This window comes from Abrus precatorius, unplaced genomic scaffold (genome assembly GCF_003935025.1).
Source record: "Abrus precatorius isolate BTA unplaced genomic scaffold, Abrus_2018 Scaffold11, whole genome shotgun sequence".
Lineage (NCBI taxonomy): Eukaryota > Viridiplantae > Streptophyta > Magnoliopsida > Fabales > Fabaceae > Abrus > Abrus precatorius.
In genome coordinates, this window is record NW_020874303.1 from 14,647,818 (window position 1) to 14,663,922 (window position 16,105).

The 16,105-nt window shown below is 33.2% G+C and overlaps 1 protein-coding gene across 2 annotated transcripts; it reads right to left on the bottom strand.

Annotated features, from left to right (window-relative positions):
• Window positions 1-3,167: 3,167 nt before the first annotated feature.
• Window positions 3,168-14,967, bottom strand: LOC113854925 (probable choline kinase 2). 2 transcript variants are annotated; one of them, XM_027486261.1, is made up of 9 exons: window positions 14,663-14,967; window positions 12,829-13,765; window positions 12,454-12,575; window positions 12,090-12,285; window positions 11,225-11,342; window positions 11,087-11,134; window positions 10,683-10,783; window positions 8,509-8,641; window positions 3,168-3,402 (listed from the first exon to the last, which is right to left on the bottom strand). In XM_027486261.1, the coding sequence occupies exons 2-9, from the start codon at window positions 13,684-13,686 to the stop codon at window positions 3,302-3,304; spliced, it is 1,677 nt and encodes a 558-aa protein (XP_027342062.1). In that variant the 5' UTR covers window positions 13,687-13,765; window positions 14,663-14,967; the 3' UTR covers window positions 3,168-3,301. The 2 variants fall into 2 exon arrangements, with proteins under 2 accessions (XP_027342062.1, XP_027342063.1); XM_027486262.1 differs by lacking the exon at window positions 3,168-3,402 and having other exon boundaries at window positions 8,605-8,641; window positions 10,732-10,783; window positions 12,829-13,376; window positions 13,446-13,765; window positions 14,663-14,794.
• Between the last annotated feature and the right edge of the window lie 1,138 nt (window positions 14,968-16,105).

Sequence of the window (16,105 nt, forward strand, 5' to 3'; positions counted from 1 at the left end):
CCACAGCGAGATATCCTGCAACTTACATCATTTGAATTCTCTAAAATTCAAATAACTTCACACATACAACCAACATTTAATACTAAAATAATAAATATAAAAACAAGAATATTACAGGGTTGGCACACATTGTATCTATATGCAGTGGCTAACCAACAACTATCTATACTATGAAGTCCTCAAGGGATCATAGGGCCAATGATTGTAAAGTGATGATAGATATGAAATAGTATAGAAATTGTATGATCATAATATATATGTTGTAACATATCGATTGATGTTATGATATATGTGTTGTAATACATCGACGTGTTTGATTAGGACACATGTATTGTAACATATTGATTGATGTCACGAGCCCTTTTATAAGGAACCGAGAACATTGTTTCTACATCACAAACTTATTTAAGATAAATAAATAATAGAGAATATAAGTATGAAATTCTCTTCTCATTCAAAATAAAACAAAGTTTTCTTACAACAAATATCCAATAAAATAACACAATATTACATTTAGTTCATAATATTCAAAATACCCAAAATTATACTACGTAGCTCCCTCTACATGAGGTCTCAAAATATAAGGGAAAAAGGACTTTGATGCAATATTACTTGACCCCAGCTTCTAACATTTCTTCACTGGCCCCTCAGCCTGTGAAGTAGATGCAACACCTGCTACATCTGCTCACGTACCACCGTACGATCATCGCAGTACACACACACAACGACATAGAAAGAAATGCAAGGGTGAGCTTACAAAAATAAAATAAAATCATGTATATAGAGCAAAATATTTCTCACAGCAATAGCTCCATGCATTTCCAGCCCATCTAATGCACAACATGAAAACGGTTTCCAACTGGTTTCATAGCCTAAGTAATCCAGAAGGAACTGAGCCGGTCCGGAGTGACCCATTCCGGTATCTGGATCCAGACAGCACAGCACAGCAGCTCAGCATGAACTTACCATTACACGTCTACCCACCTAAACATGTAACTCGGCTCTATAATGATGCAAAACATATATCTCAGCATGATGCACACCGCCAAAATTATTTTAACAGTTCAGCTAAGGCAAGTTTATAATAGATCAGCCAAAATCTCAGCATTTTAAATCAATTAACAGCAGTTACAACTTAGAAAATAACTTTTATTCAAAAGATCTAACAAAATCATATCAAAACATCTTGAAATAGCATATTAAACCGTTCAAAACGTAGTTCATAGGTTAAAGTAAACTCCCCTTACCTCAGAAAGATGATTTACACTAGATCTACCGAATATTACTTGTTTTAATGCAAGATTCGGCTTTAGAACAAAGTTTCTCCTAAAAACACCATGAACTTCTATGAGAAAGAGGAGGAGAAGAGAAACGAACGGTAAATCTAGCTTCAAACTTAAAGAAAATTACTTCAAATCCTTCAGAATAGACGTATAATCTTATATCTGACGAGAAATTTAAGTTTATGAGGGTTTAGTATGAGAGAAAATGGTAGTATACGGCCTTAGAACCTTTGAGAACCTTGAAGAGGAATGAAGAAATGAAAATTTTGTGTGAAGCCCCCTTTTTATAGAAATTTTTTGAAATTTACTGTTCACCGCCGGAAACACTGTTCACCACCTTACTATTCACACCAGAAACACTGTTCAGGGAACTATTCACGCCGAAAAATACTGTGCACGTGTACTGTACACGCACTGTACGCGTATGTGACGTCAGCCATGACGTCAGCAGTCACTGTACATACGCGGTTTTTACTGTTCATACGCGGTTTTACTGTTCATTGACACTGTTCATACGGTACTGTTCAATTTTTTTTTTTAAACTCCATCTAAATCTATTCCAATACCAATTAATCCTTTAATTAACATTTAACAAATATAAAATATTATAGATTACTCAATAATAAATCACAGGCCTGACAATTGATGTGATATGATATATGTAATATGACATAAATTAGTGTGAAAATGTATGCTACAAATATTTGTAAAGATGATTGATTTGTTGTATGTGCTCTGCTATGATGATTGTTGGTGACTCAATCTCTTCGAAATACTGCACTTTCAAAAATAAAAACTTTCATTTTGAAAACAAAGTGCAATAATAAAGAATAAAAATAAATAAAATAAAATAAGGGTGTTACACATTATATGTATTTTATTTCTACCAAACCAATATTATTTAAAAAAATTCAGTTCCCCAAAAAATTTAAAAAGAAAAAAAATCTTAATGAAGGACTTCTTATTCTATTATTTTTATTCATACTTAGAAAATTTAGCCCTTAACATTTAAATTTATTAATTTTAAACTATTGTAACTTTTTTTTTTATTAAAATATACATTTAATCTTTGTAGTTGACACTTTATTTATAAATTAGTTTATATACTTAAAAAATTTATATTTTGGTCTTCACATAAATATTTTGTTATATTTTAATCTTTAACTATGAAAATAAGAGTGTAAATAAATTAAGAAAAGTCGAGTATTAAAAGTTAAATTTGATTCGTGAAAATATAAAAACAACGCTAAGCTTGACTCACCTACTTAAATGCGCAAGATTTATATGAATATTTTCTCTTTAAAAGTAGAATAAAATGGTGATATAATATAATTTTAACTGTACAAATATGACTTAGGTTAAAAATAAGTTTTATTATAAAAATAGTATATTTTTATAAAAGAAATTAAGATCATTTATTTATAATGCTACTCTTGAAAATTAAAATTACATAAATTATACACAATATAACAATAAATATAATAATATAAATTTTAAGTAAATATATAAATAAAATTATAATTATCTGTGTATATAAACAAGCCAATAGCAAGCTATTAATGTTAAACTTACAAAGTTTAAACTTGACTCATAGATAATTGAGTTTAATTTTAAGTTCAAATTTTTTTATTTAATTGAATAAATGAGCTTATTCAATAATTTAACGAACTAAATTTGAATAATTTGTCACTAATTCATTTCATTTACAGCCTTGAATGGAAGAAATTAAAATATAAGAAAACAGTTATATAAAGACTAAATTAAAATATAAATTTTTCGGATCTTACGATAATTTTCATTTACAATGTGCATCCGAAATTTTTGATTTGAGTAAGTTTAATATTTGAGATTAAAAAAAGGAACAACCAGAAGAGCGAGAAATTAAAAAATGAATCAAATATAATACCAAAAAGTAATGTCTGTTTAGTACATTATTTGTGTCTTTTCTTGACTTTACTGATTTGACATTTCACTCCAAAAGAGGAAGTAAAAAAAAAAAAGCTGCCTGAGATATTGTTCTAGTTCTTGGACCTGAACATGCCTAGACCCAAAACTCTCTTCATCTTCCTGAGGATACCAGAGTTCTTCGATTTGGTGGGCAATGCCGACGCTAGCTCTCCTGTCAATAAATAGTCAGATTCGCTACAAATAATAATCCTGGCTATTTAAGTTCAAAGATACACAAGTGGTCTTTTTAATGCTTATGCTTAGTTTAGTGAAAAAGTAAGAGAATCCATGGTGATGAATCTTGCTTAAAGGAACTAAAATTACTAACAGAAAAAGGGCGAAATACAGAAAGATTCAACATCTATCTGCATTCTTGGTAAAATTGATTGATTTGAGGTCCTGCAAATACAGTTGCTTTTCAAATAAACTTTTTAAGTATAAAGGTTCGAATACAAAGGAATAAAGCAAAAATACAAACAAAATTTATCTATAAATTTATTTAATGCCCTTGGATAAGAATAATCCATTACTCTAATAGCACTAAATAATATCTTATAACCAAAATACCTACAATTTAATAGAAGTACAAGTGTAAGAAAATAATAAATACTACATTCCTTGATTCTAGATAAGCAGTAAGCCTGAGTAAGAGATAAAAAAGACTAACAAATAAAACTTGAAATTATTTATCTTCCTAATTAACAGGGGGTACAAACAAATCACAGGGAAGCTGGAGCGGGGCCAGAATAACAAAAGTTGCTCAACAGTCTTTATATGAAAATCCCAATATTCTATAAAGAAAAGGTATTCTACTATAGAACGTAGTAAAGTTGAATCCCATCTTGTCAAATAATAATGCTAGCAACACTCTTTCACACACAAGTTGAAACCTATCCCAATTGTTATTCAATCTTTTTCAAAATTTGGCAAAAAACCATAAATAAAAGTATAGCCAAATTCAGCACCAGAGAATCACATTCAATGCTATTTTATTTGACGGGAAATTTTGATAGAAAACAAAAAAGAATTTTATAAATATTGATAATTAACATATGGACAAGACAGGCTAAATGACATTATGTAATCCATATAACTATAATCGTCTAGTGGAATAAAACTTAATTATTGTTGTTGATGATGATAATTTGATACAAACCAGTAAAATCAACAAGTAAATTAAACAACTCAAACAAGGGAAACAAAGGAAATAATGCTGGTATTACTTGATATAAAAGAAAAATTGGTAGAATGAGTACTACTGCCACAAAGATAGGCTTTATTATGAAAAGATGCACCTTCTTAACACCAGTCCCATTATAACGGACTCCCTTCTTACTTTGGCTAACCACTTACTTCTCTCTCTGCCAAGTCACTCTCCTTGCCTATATACTTCTTTCTTCTAGTATAAAATCTCGATAGCATGGGCTTGGTCCCATTTGAGCCCATATGCTCACTCGCAGTCCTAACACTGCCTCCTGCTAGAAATACAAACTTGTCCCCAAGTTAAACTTGGGAAATTGACTTTTAATTTTAAACTCTTCCTCCCATGTAGTTCTCTATTATGTAGCTTCATCAACATGCTTTCCCTTCCACATAATCAACATTTGATTAACAGATCCCCATCTTTGTACACTGATCTGGTTGCAAGGACCGTTGTGGGCACCTACAAATTTTCTGTACCACTCTCCATATGGAAGACTGGATGAATTCTAGCAGATTCTGATAAGTGTAGTTTGTAAGCCACTACTGGAAGTAGACCATAATATCTAGGGGCCAGTTTAGGACTGATTTTAGCCCTTACTGTCTTTGGCAAATGACACTCTCTCACACAAACTGTAGCATTCCTTCATCCCAAACCAATACTTGGCTGCTACACGCCTATATGTCCTGAAAAACCTAGAGTGACCTCCTTGAGAAGCGGAATGAAACTCTCTTAATAGGTCTGGAATCCAGGGAGAATTTTCAGAAATCACCAATCTCCCTTTGTAGAGCCACACACCATTGTTATAAGAAAATCCTTTTTTTTCTTTCCTTCCTTGTAGGAATTCGTCAATAATCCCCTTCAACTTTTCATTTTCTGAATCTCATCAATCACCATACTTCATAGTGTCCACTTGGGTAGTGAATCAAAGTAGTTAGCTCTCCCTCATCATGCATGCAGGATAATGCATCAGCACCCTTGTTTCAAGCTCTTTTGGTCAGTACATACAGTGAACATTCTGCCTAGCAAATAACGCCTCTAGTGTTGAATAGCTAAAGCTATAGCCATTAGCTCTTTTTCATAGGCAGACTTAGCTAAGTTTCTATCTTTGAGGTCTTTGCTGAGCCACAGGTCTCCCTTTTGTGTTAAAATGGCGCCCAAATCCTGCCCTGATGCATCACTTTCAATGATAAACTCCTCATTGAAGTCTGGCAAGGTTAAAACTGGTGCAGATGTGATCTTCTTCTTGAACAGATCAAAAGCTTCTAGTGCTTGGAAATTCCATTTAAACCCCTCTTTCTTTGTCAATTTAGTCAACGTTTTACTATTTTACCATAGTCTCAGTAATACCCACTCTACCCCAAAAAACATCTCACACCCCCCCCCCCTTCCCTTTCACATTCTTGGGAGCAGGCCATTGTAAAAACATGCTGGAATTTATTAGGAGCAAAGTGGCACTTCTTTCGATTCAGAAACAATTGGTGTTTCCTCAAAATTTTCAACACTTCAGACAAGTAAAACAATCTAAACTATACACCAAAATGTCATCAAAGAATACTAGCACAAACTTTCCAAGAATAGGTTTGAATACCTCATTCATCAATGATTGAAATGTATTCGTAGTACCCCTTATGTGTTCTAAAAGTTGTTGTGTATGTCACTGTCCTTAACCCTGACTTGGTGATAACCTGATTATCAGGTAAAATGACTTTGTTGGGAGCCCTATAGTCAACACACTTCCTCCAAGTCCAAGTATTATCCTTTTTCTTAACAAGTATCACTGAACTAGAGTATGCACTATGACTATGGCATATGAAACCCAACTGCATCAGCTTGTGCACCTGTTTCTCAATTTTGTTTTTATGATGGTGCGAATACCTATAAGAACAAACATTCACAGGTCCTTGACCCTCCCACAAAGTAATTGAGTGCTCTTTTCTCCTCCTAGGTTCATCAAACACCACATCAAATTGGTTTTTAATAATCTATCCAACTCCTGCTGCTGATTTGAACTCAAAACATGCTCCATGCTTGGACCTTGCACCTGCAGTACATGTAACTCTACAATTTCAACATTCTTTTAGGTTTCACACACACACTCTGAAAAGCCATGGTGTCTTGCGGATGGAAACCTTCTCCCTGTAGCTCAACTGCCTTTCCTTTCCACTCTAAATTCAGATTTGCTTCTTCCAATCAATCAACATTGTTCCCAATGAAGTCAACCATGCCATACCCAATATAATATCAATACCCTCCAATTCAAACAGAAACGTATCTATTATGAAATTAGCTCCATTCAGCTCCAATTTTACATCCTCCTTGTCCTGTTTTGTGTTGAGTCTTTAGCCCATAGGACCCTCCTTTATTACTACTCCCCTTAATTGTAGTCTCCTTACTACTTTTGACAGACCCAATCCTTCTCCTCACCGCTCTTTCTTATTGAGCTTGAAAAAAACCTTGAACCTGTATTTGGCCCAAAACACCTCCAACCCTCGCTCTGTCAGCCCAGATTCATGCTTGTTTCTTCTCTCCAAACCACTTTTTCAACCGATTGAGCTAAATTCATCAACGAAGAATGCAGGATGGGACCCAATGCCTTGAGACTACAAATACAATTGTGAATTTCCTCTAGCAACCCGTGCAATAAGTATCCACAATGCTAGTTACTAGGCAACTTCTTCACTTGTATTGTTAAGATGCTCAAACTCTGATATATACTCACCAACACTTCCCCTCTGCTCCAGTGCCGCTAATTTTTCGTAAATATTGCCATCTCCTATACCTCCATACTGCTACATCAACTCAATTTTGAATTGCTCCCACGTCAAATCTCTATCATCATCCAATAGAGAATTAAAAAAATGGATGGTGGAACCTTCCATGCAAAGTTGGGCCAGATTGATGCTCACATCTAGATGGGTCTCTTGCACTTGGAAATAAATTTTAACACGAGTAATCCACGTTGTAGGGTCCTCTCCATCGAACATGGGAAGTTCAATTTTTTTCATAGATTGGCAGAACTCATCCAAGGAATCTCCCTGTAACTCCCTCATTCCAGAACTTTGATTTCCCTCTGAAGTTTCATCCCCTTATCGTCTTCTACTTCCTTGCCATTGTCATCGACTCATTCTCCCTGGCTTTCATACTCCTTATCCACCAAAACCATGTTTTCCAACTTCTTTGTTAATAATGTGATAAGTTGAGCTTGATTCTCCTCAGCTTGGGCTTTCATTGCCACCATGGTAGCTTTGACGTTCGCCATTTCATTTTCAAGAGCAGTGATCTTTGCTTCCATTCCTCTATTCTCTGTCTTCTTTTTTGGTGGCATTCACTTCCGTTGCCGTGCCTTAAATGCTGATCCCTCAAAGTGATTCTCAAATCGTTCTTCTCGAATATCCGGCAGCGAATATCCGGCAGGTCATACCAATTTGATACAAACCAGTACATCAACAAGGAAATTAAACTCAAACAACGGAAACAGCGGAAATGATGTTATTACTTGATATATAGGAAAAATCAGTGGAATGAGAACTATTGCCAAAGAGCTAGGCTCCTACATAGAGCTAGTACTCTATCCATAACTAACTTCTTGATTATGAAAAGATACCCCCCTCTCAGACTAGTCCCACTATAACAGACTCTCTCCTTACTTTGGCTAACCACTTACTTCTATCTGCCATGTCACTCTCCTTGCCTATAACTTCTTCTTTCTTCTAGTGTAAACTCTCCATAGTGTGGGCTTGGCCCCATTTGAGCCCATATCCTCACCTGCAGTCCTAACATAATTAACACATGGACACAAATAAATAACATTTAAGAGAATACTAACCTAATTTTATGTGTTTACTGCTAATTACATTGTTTGTTTTTGTTATGGCTTGTAATGCTAAAATAAAATTGGCTTTTTGATACCCTCCTACTCATAAACAACGATGAAGTTTCTAAGTCAGAATCTCCAGCCTCATCTACATTTAAGAATCACACAACCAAAATGACAAACATCAGAGAATCTTATCTGGTTTTGTAACAATCTATTGATTCTAGTCAAAGTAATATGAAACAAGTTAAATCAAATACCTGTACCCTCAGGCGCATTATAAGGAGAATGTGCATCAGAACTTATTAAAAGATAAGGCTTCCTTGCCCAGTACTCTTGAAACCTCTGCTTGGCATACTCCTTGTAGTCAAAGTCAATTGTGTTTACTTGTGCCTGTACAAAATAATCAGAAGATGAAGCAATGTAGAATAAATTCCTAACCCTGTTGCTTCTAGTTACTGTATACAACCAGTTACTTACAAAAATCTTTATAGCAGAAAAAAATTAATATAAAAAATGAATAAAACTTGTTTCATAAGTTAAACAACTTATTTTTTCTATCTTTAATATGTGCAGCTCAGATAGAAGAAGCCGTATAAACCGAAATGCTGTAAATGTACAGTACATCTGATCTGTAGAGTCCAATTATTTCTTGTCACTACCTTTTGGATTATCCTTTCTACACCCAAAAAGTGCTTCTCAAGAGAAAAAACACTCTTCAGCGAAGCTAAAAATTTATAAGCTTCTCTTGACTTCTTTGCTAAAAACCTCAAATTTGTAACCTTTTCACAAAAGAAAATAATAGCTTTGTTTAAACCAAAATCCAAAAGCACTTTGTGGTTTTGAGACACCTAAAATTAAAAATTTCAAGAGAAATATGCCGTAAAACCGGAAGGGCCATAGCATGATAGTGAAATTATTTGTTTCAACAATCAAACTCCAATCTTATCATTAATCCATAACTGTAGTAACTTTTATCCTCTCATCCTCAAATGTTATTCCCATAAAAAGGTCAATTTTGTTTTCAAAAACCTCAAAATGCAAAGGGAATAATACTTACTGCTGAAACGGCTATACATGCATACCAACAATCAGAAAACAAGGGAAGGTACAATGCTCATAATGTCCCAAAATAAGGAGATAAATTGAACATGTGATGGTTTATTGAAACAACAAGTTTAAAAACTACATTTAGATCAAAACACAGAATAACATGGGTGAAAACAGCCCAATAGAAACACCAGATTTCTAGTTTTGTTTGTAAGGAAATTACTAATATTTTGAGTGGTGATATTCAGGATGAACTAAATCCCTATGAAACCATCCACAAATGGAAAATTCAATTGCCATTTATTTCACCGGTTGAAATAATGATAATAATAATAATAATAATAACACTACCAACAAAAAACAATACACATCTATTACTACGAGTGGCAATTTAATTTATTTATCCACTAACCATCAAATTCACTCATGTATAAATCCAACAAACACAACCAATTATAAAAATAAAAATTAATGAATAGATTGAATTCAATCATCATTTTTTATTCGATGGATTATGAATCATCCAACATATAATGCAACATATTGAATCAAGTAGTTCAAAGTTTATTGGTTAGGCATAAGTCTTTTTTAGGGTTGTTTTGGAAGGGAATTTTGGAAAGAAGCGGAGGGAAGAGCAAAATCAGTATTTTTATTCAATAATTGTTCAGAATTGAAGATATAAAATACTCATAATGTATTAATTATTTATTTACTATCATAAATAACTTATAATTTTATGGATTTTAAAACAAAAATATCCTCCCTTCCCCTCCAAAAACCCTTCCCAGACAGCCTGTTAAGAAGGGATTGGTCTTGGACTCATAGTGTTTAGATGCTAGAATGTGTTTTAATATTGAACTTTATTTTGTAAAAATGTCATTTTAAAAAAATATAATATACTTTAAATGGATGGGCTTGATATTCATCCATAAAAAATGGTTATTGGATAATTTGGATGGTTTATTATTAAATGAGTTATGGATGGATTGAATTTTTTTTAATATTTTTTTAATAAATCATAGATGAATGAATAGTTAATTTTTTACCCAACCATTATAATTCAATTCAAAATTTATACAATCCATCCATTTTACACCCGTCTATTATTCATGCCTTCATGGAATTTTCAGCATTACTTTCGTTATAGTGGGAAAAATAATTAATACACATCTATTTTCTATGCCTTAGGTTTTTATAAGAAAACCATTGAGAGAATTCAGCGTTACTTTTTCCTAGTAGCCAATGTTACAATATGTATATGGTGCACAAAAACCAGGTGAATGGAATAACTTCACCCTCTCAAAGGACTCAGCTTCACACATTCTAGAATGCCAGGTAGCATAAATATAAAACAACTAAATCTAAAGTAAGAAAGTGAAGATACCGAAATTATTCCCCAAATTCCCCAGAATAGATGATTTGCAAGGTTGTACTTCTCAATTTCTTGAAGTAGCTGCTCCACTTCATTGTCACTAGGTTGCTCACCTGCGCTCAAGACCCACAGTTTCAAAAACACATGATAAACACGGTTCTTAAGGTGATACATGACTATTTAAGAGATCAAATACAAGGGTATATTGATGATTTATCTGTACTTTTTATTTAATTTAGACCATACAACTTGGCTGTTCCAATTACAATACAGATCATCAATGTCAATAAATTGAAAGCAAACACCAAATTTCTTATGGGTTACAGTAGAAAATTAATCAATATAAATAATAAAAGAGTACAAGACAAACATGCAATACAATCTTTTAACATTATAGATTTAAAGAAATCCATTACCGGAGGTACTCATATATGCCTTTACAAATCTTTGACGCTCCTCAAAATCTGCCAAGAAAATCAGCCAAATAAAAGTCATTCTTCGCAGGGCATACTAAAATGAATGGAAGACATTCAAAAAGCTACATGGTCACATACCAGGATATTTACTGTAGTCAAGGATATGAGGCTCTTCTGTATGATAGTTAGCAGCCATCTCACAGAAGTGATTTGCTATGTCATATGCTACAGGATTATAATTAGCATATTCATAGTCCTGTACAAAAGGTAGCATTCAATCATACTTGGTGGCTATGACACATTGATGATCCCTTGGAAAAAATATATCTAAGTATAGAAAGATCATCCAGTTGATTAAGAGTACACTAGTACACCATGCAGAAAATAAATAAATAAAAACAAAGAAAAGATATCATGTAGGAGACATATATGATCATCAATAAAATACATTCCCTTATCTCCCAAGATTTCGTTGCTTTAAAATTTTGATTTAAACTTAAAATATAGAAGAGCTTAAGCACTATAAGAAATTAGCAGCATTTATCAAGCTACAAGTAAGATCACTGAAAACTCTTACATACACATTTAAAATCCTATCCTGTCAGAAATATGAATATGGTATTCTTTTATAACGATTCTTTTAAGTCATACTTAATCTCTTTTAGGTCATAGGATGCATACCTCTTGAACATCAGAGACTTGTATAACTGGTCTTTGTTTTTTTTTTTCTTTTTACAAATACAATTTTTCCATAACTTTTGGTACATTTCTATTCAGGGGATAAACATGGTCCACGACACATTTAATAGCGTAATAGAATTTGCTACTAGTAAGGGAAAAATCATTTTACAAATATATATAAAAAATATATATATAGCCAGCAATTCTATCATGATAGAAGTAAAACTAATTATTTTCTCGGAGCAGGACCCATGGTACATTACCCACAATGGTGTTAGCAACAAAACCATGATTTTACAAACTAGCACAAAGAGAAACTCACTATGATGGTCAAGGAATTGGTCTCTTCATCAAGCATTATGTTACCATATTGTAAATCATTGTGACAAAATCCTATCCATTGGTGTGTGCCCAATAGTTCCTTTTCCAAAAGAGAGATTTCTTTGTCAATTGTGTCCAAATAAAACGCTTCAACTTCTTGAGGGGACGATAAACGTTTGGCCTCACTCAGCCAATTTCTGAATCATTGTAATAAAAGCATTTGATAAATGATGAAAGTGTACTTAAAATATATTATATGGATAAAATTTATACAAGTAGGAGCTGGTTTCTTATAGTCACATAAATTCCTCTTCCGTATACATTTTTAATGAAGATGCTGGGAAAGGTGTTTAAATAGCACCTACCGCAATGTATCCCAAAGGTGGACTTTCTTTTCACCAGGCATATCCAGATCATGGAACTCCTTCATTTTGGCCGCTATAAGAGAAGAAATAGATGGATCTCGAAGATCAGATGCTGATAATGTCTGATAGATTCACAATGAAATGTATTAGCACATCAAGTTCATAACTTGTGTAGGGTCAATAAAAAAACAAATAAATAAAGATCACTGCTGAAATCATTTTATATAGCAGGATAAATGATGAAAACTGAATGTAATTTTTAAAAATGCTTCATTCTATAGTTTACATTCCTTAACACATAATACCAATTTGCTCAAAGGTAGTTTAAGGAATGTCAATATTAAGAGGAAAAATAACAAGTAAAGATCATATTACCCGTGCATGGATAAACTCTTCAACACGGCCAATTGCAAATCGTCCTAGTAGACGAGGACCTTGCCCATTCTTTGACATGAATTCAAATGTTTGTATCTCATGACCCCTATCAAAGAAAATGTCCACACCCTCACCGTAGATTCTCACTAGAACCTTTCGTGAGGTTTCCCCAGTCGTAGTTGGCCACTTTATCTGGAATACCTCATTCGTCATTGCCCCTTTGACAGGGATCACTTGCAATGCATTTGGGTCAAGTACATCCTCCCATTTACTTGCCAATGATTTCAGTATCTCCTTTGCTTCTTCTGGAAGTCGATTTGCTTTGCTGCTTACAGGCGTTTCAACAGCATTTGCTTTGCTGTTTACAGACATTTCAACAGCATGTGCTTCATCTTCTACTAGGCTTTCTGCAGGACCTTGTTTGTCAGTTACAAGACTTTCTGTAGCATCTATTTGTTTGCTTAACGAATTCTCTACTCCACCAGCTTTGTCATTCACCGCATTTTCTGATGCACCTACTTCATCATTTACAGAAATTTCTGCAGCACCTGCTTTGTTGTTTACAGAATTATCTGCAACACCTGCTGCTTGACAATTTGCAGGATCTTCTCCGCTATCTGCTTGGTTGTTTACCAGATTTTCTGCACTACCCTCTTGTTTTCTAGTAGGATTTTGCACACCACCTACTTGATCACTTACAACATTTTCTGCACCCAGTGCTTGGTCCTGTACAGGATTTTCTGATTCTGAAGAACCAGCATTGTCATATATAGGATTTTCTAAAGGACCAGTGGTGTGGTTTTCCGGACTTTCTGCTGCACCTGTTGCATTGTCCACAAGATTTTCAGTTGCACCCATTGTGAAAGATTCCAAAACTTTTGAGTACAGCAAGCCTTAACTGAAAATATCAAGTTTCCTTTACTTGTGATTACAAGACCTGAAAAGAAGATGAATACAAAATCATTTAACTCATCAAAATGATATCCAAGAATTCTCAGAACAACAAAATAACACAATCCAGTGCTGTATACTGTTCCTTCTCCCTCCTTCCAACAGCAAATTGATACAGACGATAGAGAAAAGGAATGGAAAGACCAATCATATATAGTCAGATAAGTATTTTATTTGAAAGCATCATCATGGAAGTTGAATGCTATCTGAGACTGATGTAAATCAGAAAATTAACCCCAAGATTATTTAGCATTGAAATTGGTAAACAATAAGCCAGTGTCTCATTTATTTTCTGTATAGAAAAGATGTCAAAAAGAAGAAAGCCTAAATAACAGCCACTGCCATGGCACGTCATTCTTAAAAAAAATTGTTTCTTATTAATTGCGGAAATAACCAACAGAAACGTCGGATTCTCTACGTGAAAAGAGAAATCATAATTTTCAATCTGAAAATTGTATAGATAAATAAAGGACATAAAATCACCAACCAGAATCGCTATAAAACCAGACTTCAAGCTTAAACAATGTGAAACTAGACAAATTTCGAAGCGCAAATCAAAATCATCTCTCTCTAACCTATTTGTTAGCATCCCAAAAACTCCCTACTGTACCCATCTTGTAGTTTCTAACATTGCACCATTCCTTAATTCCATAAACTAGGCATTTTGGTTACGACCTCATTGATTAAACTGCAACCCAAAAATAAGAAAAAAGTAATCACCACTACATTGCGACCTTGCAGTGCATCAAAACCATTTTCTAATAACAATTTTCTTCCAAACCAAACCAGCCACAGATTTCAAACGCCACGAAAACAGAGCAACTCTCGCGAAACAGCATGCAACGAACAAATAAAGAAATGGAAAATTTACGAAAACACGAACCTCGACGGAAAAAGTGATGACGCATCCAACACGCACAGGACCAGAAGCAATGAAAGGAATACTCGGAAGCGAACCGCAGGGTGGCGGCCGGAGATATCCCCGCCGGCGAAGAGAGGTTGTTTGATGTGTGTGTAAGAGAGAGAGAGAGAGAGAGAGAGAGAGAGGGAGGTTGGTTCGAGGGAAATGGGTTTATATATAGTGAAGGAATCGAAAGGGGTTTCTAGTTTCTTTTCCACCGCCAATGACCAAAGGTGGTGGTGATGGGGGGGGCTGCAAACTCCATCTTAAAATTAGACTTCCGCTTTCTAAAATTATAAACTCTTCCCCAAAAATATTAGTAATAAATTCGTAGCCAAAATAAGGTGTACGCTAGTATGAGGTACTGGTAAGTTACTTACCGATGAGTGACTATTTTTCAAGACATTGGATGTATTTTAAAATTTATAAATAGTTTAAATTTTTAATTTATAATTTAATAATATAAGTTTATATATATTTATTATTTTTTATATAAATTTTTTCAAAAAATTAATTTTTAAAATTTTTTATTTTATATTTTAAAATTTTATATGTTATATTTTTTTCTTTTTACCTTTATATATTTTAGATCTTTTAATCTTATTTTAAGAAAATATGTATTCAGATGCATGTTCAAATGCAGTTTAAATACATAATTAAAAAAAATTTAGAATGTTAAATGTTATATTAAATTTTTAAAGTTTTTCATAAACTCTATTTGTGAAGTTAATGATGTTTAAAATTAAAACTTTTATATTCACCTTTACCGTTTTAATTCATCATGAAAATGAGGTTTTGTGTTGATATATTATTTAATACTCTTTTAGATCTTTCACATATTCTCTATGTGTAGTAGTCGTTTTTGCATCATACAATTTTTGCAACATTCACTTAAGTCGAGCTTTTTCTCTTAAGCAAAAATTATCAAAAAATAATTTACTAGAAGTAAGTTACTTTAGCATAACATAATTTGTTTAAGTCATGAAATACAGAACAATAATGGCTTAAGCAATGAATATTAGCTTAAGTGAATGTATGTTAGATTAATATATATCTTTGATTTGCTTAAACAAATGAGTTGTGGCTTAAGCTAATTTTGATAAAAAAATTTAAATTCATCTCTGTTTTTTATTTGCTTAAGCGAATGTGTGTTAGCTTAAGTGAACTTGACAAAAAATTTAAATTCATTTCTGTCTAAATTTAACTTAAGCAAATAACTCTAACTTAAGCTTAAATTACAACAAATTGAATTTTCTGCTCCTTTTCTCCTTCAACAAAATATTTTTAGTCATTATCCTTTTCTGATCAAACCAAAATGATGATTTTTAAGATAGTTGGGATGAATATATGATGTTTTCAAATAAGAAACTCTTACATTTGAAAGTATAACAATCTAAAGGAAAAAATGGTTTTGTAGTTTTAGGG